Raw genomic sequence first — 9,029 nt, forward strand, 5'->3', positions numbered from 1 at the left:
GGCTGGCCATCATAAATACCCCACAGCCCAGGACCTCAGACGGCGCCTTGGCAAGCAAGGGCCCTGCACCTCATTAGCAGCGTGGGCCCCGAGTCAGTCTCCCCTCCCCCAGCACACAGGGACCTCTGCAACTGCAGGTCCCTGTCCCCCAAACCCAGCAAGAGCCCCACCCGAGCTCCTGCACCCACCCACCTGCCTGGGGTTTCAGGACCACCAGAGATGCCCCCCAGCCCCGGAGGCCTGGCCAAGTCCAGCTGGTGGGGCGGTGCCATTGGAAGCATCCATCTCTCAGGACCCACCCTGCCCTACAGTCCGCCCCACCCCCACTCTGCCAGACCAGTGCAGTAGACTGAGGGTGGGGGTGGGGTGGGGTGGCATTTACCTCCAAGGAGATTGCTCACCCTGCCACCGAGATCGTCTGCGGGAGAGAAGGACCCTTAGCCCCCCAGACTCCAAGCTTGTGCCCCCAGTCAAGGGCACCTTGGCTAGCCCAGCAGCAAGGACGAATACCTTTTAGATCAGTCCAGAAATTCTCTACTGATGGCCACAAAGACATTGTGTTGGATTGTTTTCGGGTTAAGCATCAAATTGAGCCAGGCCTGGAGGCTGAGGCAGGAGGATCGTGAGTTCAAAGCCAGCCTCAGCAAAAGTGAGGCGCTAAGCAACTCAGTGAGACCCTGTCTCTAAATAAAATACAAATAGGGCTGGGGATGGGGCTCAGTGATTGAGTGCCCCTGGGTTCAATCCCTGGTACCCTATCCCCCCCACCCCCCAAAAAAAGAATCAAATTGATAAATGTCTATGTGGAAAATGAACCATAGACTCTAGCCCCCCCCTTTTTTATGTTGTTGTTTGGTTTTGGGTTTGGTCTTGCACATGCTAGGCAAGCACTCTACCACCGAGCTACATCCCCCAGCACTTCTTAAAATTCTGTTTCGAGACGAGGTCTTGCAAAATCACTGAGGCTAGCCTCCAACTTGTGATCCTCCTGCCTTAGCCTCCTGAGTAGCTGGGATCACAGGCATGCACCACCATGTCCAGTGGTCACCCTGGTCTGCCACTTATTATGCTTAAAGTATCTGAAGTCTTCAAATATGTCCTCTTTTGACCTTCCAGAAGCTTCCTTAGACCTAAGCCACAGACCACTCATGGCCAGCCTTTCTGAGACGGTCCCTTCTTTATGGGAAGTGCCACAATTTTGACATTTTGTACTGGTTTGTGGGATCATCTGGCCAGTTAATTATGGCTCCTGGTAGCCAGCACATGGGGTGCAGCTGAGTTGGGTGGAGGGGCTTACAGGCCCAATTCACAGCGAAGGCCCGGGCAGTGGAGGGAGCTGGTTCCTAGACGGGGGGAGGCTGGAATCTCTGAGCTGCTAGAATAGGGAAGGGGATCTGGGGCTCGGGTCTGGGGAGGTGTCCTCCTGGGCCGGGTGGGGCAGGGGCAGAGGCACCTGTTGGCCCTGCCCAACCCTCAAAGGCCCTCTGAGAGGGAGCAGGGGCTCCAGGACTCCAGCCACCTTAGGGAGGCCACACACACCCGTGGGTCCTGGCAGTGATATTTAAACCCTGTGGGTAGACGCCGCTGCACTCACCCTTTCCAAAGTAAGGACTGACCGAGTGCATGAGTGGAGGTAGCCAAGGCCCAGAGAGGGTAAGTAACACAGCAAAGGGCACACAGGAGCAGACTTGCTGCCCCGTGCTCTTCAGGAGTACAGAGGAGAGGCAGAGAGAGGGGAAAGGAGATCCCCAAAGCCAGGCCTCCCTCCACCTCTGCCGGGCCCCCCCCCACCCGTCTTCTCCTGTGGGTGCTCACCCCGGAACTCCTCATCCGTTAGGCGCTTCTTGTGGGTCAGCAGGAAGGGGAGCAGCCCGTCCAGATCCGCGGTGGAGCCCCGGGACACGATGTCGAAGAGGATGGGCCGGTTGAAGACTTTAAGGATCGGGGGCGGCTGGGGGGCAGGAGCTTTGGGGCTCTGCGGCTGCTTCCTGAAGGAGACGGGAAATGATGAGAAGTGCTTCCTGGGCCTGACCCACTGCCCTGACCCCAGGAGGCCCCACTGCCCTGACCCTGGGAGATGTTCATTCAGTCATTCAACAAACACAAGTGGACACCTGTTGTGTGCTGGGTTCTGGGGGTGGTGGGAGCTGAAGTTCGAGGGACATGGAATCACCAAGGGCTGTTTTACTCAGCAAACCATAGGTAGACCTACTATGCACTAGGGAAACAGACGAGCAGAAACACACAGCCCATCTACCCACCCACCCACCCATCCATCCACACAGCTGTCACTCACTAAGACAGACAGACTGAAAGAGCGGGAACACAGGAAGACCAAACTGAACGATGATGCATCTCCTTCATTCACTCCAACACTCCTTCATTTATTCATTCAACAAACGTTTGAGACAAGGGAGGCCTTGCTCTTGCTCTTTGGTACTTAGCCGAGGGCCCACCACACAGTAAACACTCAATAACTGTTAGCTGAGATGACCTTTCTTAAAAAGCCTCCTGTGTCTGCAGCTTGTGTGTGCACGGGAGAGAAGCTGAGCAAAAGGCAGGCAGACCAAGGACTTGGCCCAGAGAGGGCTAGCAGAGGAGAAGGGGACAGAGAGAAAGTCAGGGAAGAACAGATGCTAAACTAAGTGCAGTGGGTCACGCCTGTCATCCCAGCAACTCGGAGGCTGAGGCAGGAGGATTGCGAGTTCGAGGCCGGCCTCAGCAACTTGGTGAGACCCTAAGCAACTTAGCAAGGCCCTGTCTCAAAGTAAAAAATAAAAAGGACTGGGGATGTGGCTCAGGGGGTCAGACACCTTGGGGTTCAATTTCTGCTACCCAAAAAAGAAACCCAGATGCTAAGAGGAGGGCTTGGAGACGTTCACTCAGTCACTCAACAAATGGCAACGAGGCACCTGTTGTGAGCTGGGTTCTGGGGGAAGGGCCAGGCGGGGACGCACTGAAGAGGAACCCCCCTCCCTGTGCGTTCTCACCCGCACTCGGCCCCGGAATCTGTGAATGGAGAGAAGGAGAGAGATGGAGGCGGAGGGTCTGGGGGGGGGGGAACAGGAGCGAGGAGGGGTAGAGGCCTGATCCACAGAACTGAGGCCACAAGGGGAGCGGCGTGCTGCTGGGGAGACCTGTCTGCACCCAGCCTGTGTCACCAAGAGAAGGGGACAGAAGCTCTCCCTCTTCCTCTGCCCAGTGCCCAGAGCAGGCTCCGGGGAAGGGGGTCTCTGGCACCAGCCATGGGGTGAGGGGCTTCTTGGGCCTGGCATAGAGGCTGTCACCCCTCTGATAAAGGCCTTTGGTGGCCCCCATCATGCCCATCTCTGAACCTGGACCTTTGAGCCCCAGAATAAAAAGAACACTGCCCCCACCAGACCTCATGGAGTGGCCTGTGGGGTCTCAGCCGCTCAGACACCCTGGTTCCCCCTAAAGCCTCCAGCTCTGCCTCCCAGGTGGGAGAGGGCAGGAGGCTGGACGGGGGTCCAAGGGAAGGAAAGAGGGGACCCTGAGCCACCAGCATCCAGCAGGATCTCAGGGCGTAGGGTGCGGGGACGCTCTGCTGCCCTGGGCGTCAGTGTCCCCCTCTGAGCAGAAGTCCTGTAGGTCACCCTGTAGGGGCTCTGGTCCTTGGACCCCAGGACCCCCAACTCCCCCAACTTGACCTTCTTTTCCTTTCCTTCTTATTCTGGGTGATAGGGGGCTCAAACCCAGGGCTCTGGCGCAGCAGGCGGCTCTCCCGCCAAGCCCTCCAGCGCCCCTTCTAGCCCCCAGCCATCAGCTTCAAACCATCTCCTCGCTGCACTTCTGATGCCCAGAGCTGCCTCCCTCCCTCTCTCCCTCCCTTCCTGCCCTCCCCTTCTCCTCCCTCCCTCTTCCCCCCTTTCTCTTTCTCTTGCAAACACTGATTCATTTCCAGCTGTTTTCATTTGTTGGTCACTGAGTCATTCAATTTTTCATTCACTCACCCATCTTTCCATCCATCTACCTTTCCATCCATCCATCCACCCACTTTCTTCTCCTGGCACAAACCCAGCTGTGCCCCCTGCATCACCTTTATTCTTGGCCCCCCCATTGGCTTTCTGGGGCTCACCAAGAGTCGGAAGCCTCATTAGGCACGGTGGCTCATTCCTGTAATCCCATGGACCCAGGAAAGGAAAAGAAGGGGAGGGGAGGAGAGGGGAGGGGAGGGGGAAATAAAGAGAGAGAGAAGAGAAAGGGAGGCAGTGGTGGACTGCAGGATGTAGAGACATTTGGATAAGCAGGTGGCAGAGGAATGGAAGGCTGGCTGTATGGGTAGATGGCTAGACAGACATAACGGACGGACAAGTAGATGTGGATGATGGACAGATGGATTGAATAAGTAGATAGACAAGTGGAAAGATGGGTGTTGGGGTGGGTGGATGGATGGTAGGAGGTGGGTGGACAGATGGTGAATGGATGGATAGATAGTTGGGTGGATAGGTGAACCGATGAATGGATGGATGAATGGGTGGTGGATGGATGAGTGGATAGATGGATGGATGGGTGGATGGATGGATGGTGGGTGGGTGGATGGTGGATGGATGGATGATGGATAGATGGATGGATGGGTGGATGGATGGATGGTGGGTGGATGGATGGATGGATGGTGGGTGGATGGGTGGATGGATGGATGGTGGATGGATGGATGGTGAGTGGGTGGATGGATGGATGGATGGTGCATGGATGGATGGTAGATGGGTGGATGGATGGATGGATGATGGACGGATGGATGGATGGATGGATGGATGGATGGATGGGTGGATGGTGGATGGATGGATTCTGGGTGGATGGGTGGATGGTGGATGTGAGGATGAAACTGAATAAACAGAAGCCTGGTTGTGTGGGTGGATGGACAGGCAGTGGTGGGCGGGTAGGTGAGTGTAAATGTGGACGAACGAAGGCAGAGTCAGCTGGGAGGAGCTGGAGGACAGATAAGGAACGACCGCAGTCGCTGCTGGAAAAGGGTGGCCAGTGGCTGGACAGAGGGACACGTGGAGGGATGGACTCGGGAGGGGAGGAGCCGTGGGCTGGGCAGCCAGCAGTACTCACTCCATGACCTTCCTCCTCCACCGCCTGTTGTCACTGGGGTGGTGACGATAGGTGCCGTAGTCGAAGAGCGAGTCCATGGGCGCCTTCTTGGGCCCGGGGACCACCGAGGCCTCGTACAGCGTGGACTCCAGCAGGTCGATGGGGTTGGGCACGCCCTTGCGGAAGGCGCCCTGGAACTTCATGCGCAGGTTCGGTCGCCCGTCCCCGGGGCCCGCGGGGCGAGCAGTGTCGGCAGGCGACGGGGAGGGGGAGCCGTCCTCCCCCTCGAACAGGTTGGCCAGCGAGGACAGGGGGAAGGCCTCGCCCCCGGAGGTGCCGCTCTCCTCCCCGGGGGGCTCGGCCGGGTCCCCAGGCCCTGCGCGGGGACTGTCGCTGGGCTCTGCCATGCTGGCCCCAGACCCGCGGGCAGCGCTCGGCCTGCGGGGGGGGGGGAGAGGAGTCAGGGAGGCCAGCACGGGCTCCAGGAGGCCCCGCCCCCTGGGCACACAGCACTGCCGCCAGCACGTCAAAGCCACCTTGTAATGACAGGGGCTGGGTGGCCACTCCCAGATGTGGTCAGCGGCCAGCGCCAGGCGGGATCTGCAACAGGGGCCTCTTTCAGGAACCTGAGACGCGGGTCTGCCTCGGCCCAGCTACCCCCGACGCCCGCTGGAGGAGGACGGGCCTCGAGCCCCCCTGGACACCAGCCTGGCGCCGGGGTCTACTCTGAGCCACCTGAGAGCCCCACAGAGCAGGCTCCAAAGCCACCCTGGACCTTGGCCCCCGCTCGGCATGAAGCAGCGCATTGCAGCCTCCGTTTCCTCACCTGTAAAATGGGGGCATCTGAGCCTCAGGGGAGAAGATGCTGGCCAGGGCCCCACACAGACAGCACCCCGCCCAGCAGGTGCCCAGAACAGCCACTGTGTGTGGCCCAGGGGTCCTCGGTTTCCTCCTCTGGCACCAATGTTGTGATCCCAAGGCCCAGACTCAGGTGGGCCTCCCCAGCAGGGGGCTCCCGGGGCTGGCCATGCCCTCTCCTCTGCTGGCCAACCCCAGCCCACTGCGCTCCCACACAAGGAGACTGAGGCTGCCAGAGGGGACAGTCACATGACTGGTCAGTGGGGTGGGGACTCTCTCAGGCTCCCAGCCCCAGGGCTCAGCCAGGAGCCAGGGCAGGGCAGGGAGGCCCTGGGTGGCTGTGGCTCCCGCCCTCTGCAGTCCAGTGCTGGCCAGGCAGCTGGGCCCTGAGGACCGAGTTCCAGTACTCTTCCCATTCCACCTGGGAGGCTGGGACAGGTCTGAAGAGTGGCCTCTCGTGCGTCCCCACCACCCCCACTGCCCATCACGTGTGGAGAGGGACACATTGGTTCCCACCTTATTTGTTTTGTGGCTTCTAGGAGGAAAACCTTGGACCAGAGAGGGAAAGACACCACAGGAGGACACACAGGACCGGGGCCAGCTCCCCGCTGGACCTCGACAGGGAGGGAGAGCCTGGACTTCGGAGTCATTCGGGTCTGGGTTCTAATCTCAGTTCTGCTAGTTAATGGAACGTGGCCCCGGGCTGGTGGCTTGAGCCAACGAGCCTCGTTTCCTCTCTGGAGAATGGGTACAGCTGTAGCAAGTGAGGTCAGGCACAGCCACACTCCTCTCTGGGCCTTAGTTTTCCACCTGTAAAACGGGGGTCACCACACCCCCTCCTGGGGTCCTTGGGCTTGAGAGACACCCACCCCATAGGACCTCTGAGATGTTAGGTCTCCTGCCAGGCAGGAGAGCCAGGCCCAGGACCCCCACGACACTGGAGAAATGCGGGGACATGTTTGGTTGTCCCAACTGTTCAGGGAGAGAGAGCTACTGGCATCGAGTGGATTGAGGCCAGGGATGTCACAAAGCATCTTCCAATACACAGGACAGCCCTGAGCCACAGAAAGACATAGGCCAAAACGCCAACAGGACTAAGGTTCTGAAACCCTGCCCTAGGTGTGGATTTCCCATTTTATGGATGTGGAAACTGGTTCAGAGAGGTTAAGTGACTTGCCTGAGGCCACAAAGCACATTAGGGACAAGAGCAAGATTCAAATGCAGACAGTTGGCTGCAGAATGCAAGATACCCTGATCCCTCAGTTTACTGGACATGGCCTGGATGCTGGACACCATGGGAAACCCCTTCAGTGACCCATTCAAGCTTCCCGACCACCTCAGAAGGTAAGGATCCTAAATACCAGCCCGTGCTAATCTCTGAGCCTCTGTTCTTCTACCTTTGAAGTGGAGGTCGCAATGACAGCTCCCATCTTGCAGGGCTTTTGTGACATCCAGTAGGTCCAGCATCTGGTGAGCACTATAAACACTCAACCAACGCTGCCTCTTGTCCTGTTGGCTCATCAGCACGGTGAGGACAGGGTCCCGCCTCCCCACGCGGGGCAGGGCCACAGGCTGGCATTCACCAGCCCTCGTTAAGATCCAGGCCCCTCCCTCATCGAACCCCCCCCCCCGCCCCACTTTACAGGTGAGGAGACTGAGGCGGGAGGCCAGCCAGGAGGCCAGCCAGGGCGCAGGAGGACCTGAGAGGCGTCTGAACCCTCCTGGGCCCTTCCACCCCAGCCCCCCCAGCAGTGTGAGCACAGCAGTGAGTGGGTGCACACGTGCGCGCGCGCGCACACACACACACACACACACACACACCCGGCTCTGCTGCTCTGTGGCCTGTGCTCTGTGGCCAGCTCCCTCCCTGTCCCAATTTGCCCTGAAGGCTGTTATTACACATACCAGACCCAGGCCAGCGGGGAGGGGGCCACCAGGAGAGTGGCTGGGCGGGGACAGCCTGGGTCTCTTCTGCGCTTGTGTCTTTGTGTGTGTGTGTGTGTGTGTGTACACGCGTGTGCCCCAGGGTGAGAAGGCACCCCAGGGGCCCGTGGGCTCACCAGCATCTCCCATGGGAGGGGCTCTGCAGCCACAGCACCTGAGGCCACCTGAGCGTAGCCCTGGGGGCGCCACCAGGAGGCAGGGGCAAGAGTGACTGACCCCACCTGCCCACAGCTCCACAACTGTGTCCTTGGGAGCAGCGGTTTTCCAACGTTTTTGTTTCAAGTGTGCAACACCCTTTTTTAAAACGCAAGCACCAGATGGGAGGGGACAGTAAGGGGCGCTGCGGACATCCAGGGCAGAAGGGAGGGCCGGGCTCTCAGGCCCGGGCGGGATTGGAAGCCCCCTGCTGTTATTTGACAAAAGTGTGTTCGGTGCCCTGTGTGCCAGGCCCGGTGCCAGGCCCTGGAACACACTCCTGCACAAACCTGGTAAGATCCCCAGGGCTGACCTGTGGGGAGACCGAGGAACCGGGCAAGGCCACCCACCGCAGGGTCACCACCAGGGGTGCTGAGCACTGCACTGGCCAGAATGGCCCCGCAGAGGCGTGGGGGTCCCGAGCAGGGGGCAGGAACCTGGTGCCCAGCCAGAGCCCCCGTCTTCCTATGAGCCCCAGAAAGGGGGCCCAGGCTTTACGAGGACATGGTGACGTCACAGATCCCAGGCACCCACTGGGCAAGCTTGAGCAGGTCACTTGGCCTTCCTGAGCCCTCTTCTCTCCTGCCTCAGGGACCCTCGGGGCGCTGTATTAGTCCCCAGCAGGGTTGGCACTGCAGATCCAGGATGATCCCGACTGCGGGGCCCGGGCGCCCCTCCCCATTCCCGCCCCACCTGCAGGAAGGAGGTGGCTCCTCCTGACCCCACGGAAACCCTGGCACCGATCTGCCAAATCCCAACCTCCTGACGAAGGGCCCAGGAAAGCGGCTTAAGTCGGGGCAGGTTTGGGCATGTGGGGCGGCACCGCAGGGAAAGCCTCTCAGCTCCCTCCCTGCAGGATCGATTCAGCCCAACAGGCAGCCATTGGGCACCACCTGTTTGCAAGGCACAGGGCGTGGGGCGGGGGCAGGAGGCAAGGTGGACACAAGAGAGGGGGTTCAGAAATCTCAACCTAGGAG

At 59.7% G+C, this 9,029-nt stretch overlaps 1 protein-coding gene across 2 annotated transcripts in view; it reads right to left on the reverse strand.

Annotated features, from left to right (window-relative positions):
* Positions 1-9,029, reverse strand: part of Trpv4 (transient receptor potential cation channel subfamily V member 4) — a 31,139-nt gene that overhangs the window by 16,996 nt on the left and 5,114 nt on the right. The window contains exons 2-3 of one of the 2 annotated variants that reach the window (XM_048785015.1): positions 5,077-5,493; positions 1,816-1,988 (exon numbers count right to left, since the gene is read on the reverse strand). In XM_048785015.1, coding sequence (XP_048640972.1) covers positions 1,816-1,988; positions 5,077-5,462 — 559 coding nt within the window. In that variant the 5' untranslated portion in view covers positions 5,463-5,493. Of the gene's footprint in view, positions 1-1,815; positions 1,989-5,076; positions 5,779-9,029 lie in introns of those variants that run through there. The other variant, XM_015500281.2, reaches the window with a different exon arrangement.

Source organism: Marmota marmota, unplaced genomic scaffold (assembly GCF_001458135.2).
Source record: "Marmota marmota marmota unplaced genomic scaffold, marMar, whole genome shotgun sequence".
NCBI classification, from domain to species: Eukaryota; Metazoa; Chordata; class Mammalia; order Rodentia; family Sciuridae; genus Marmota; species Marmota marmota.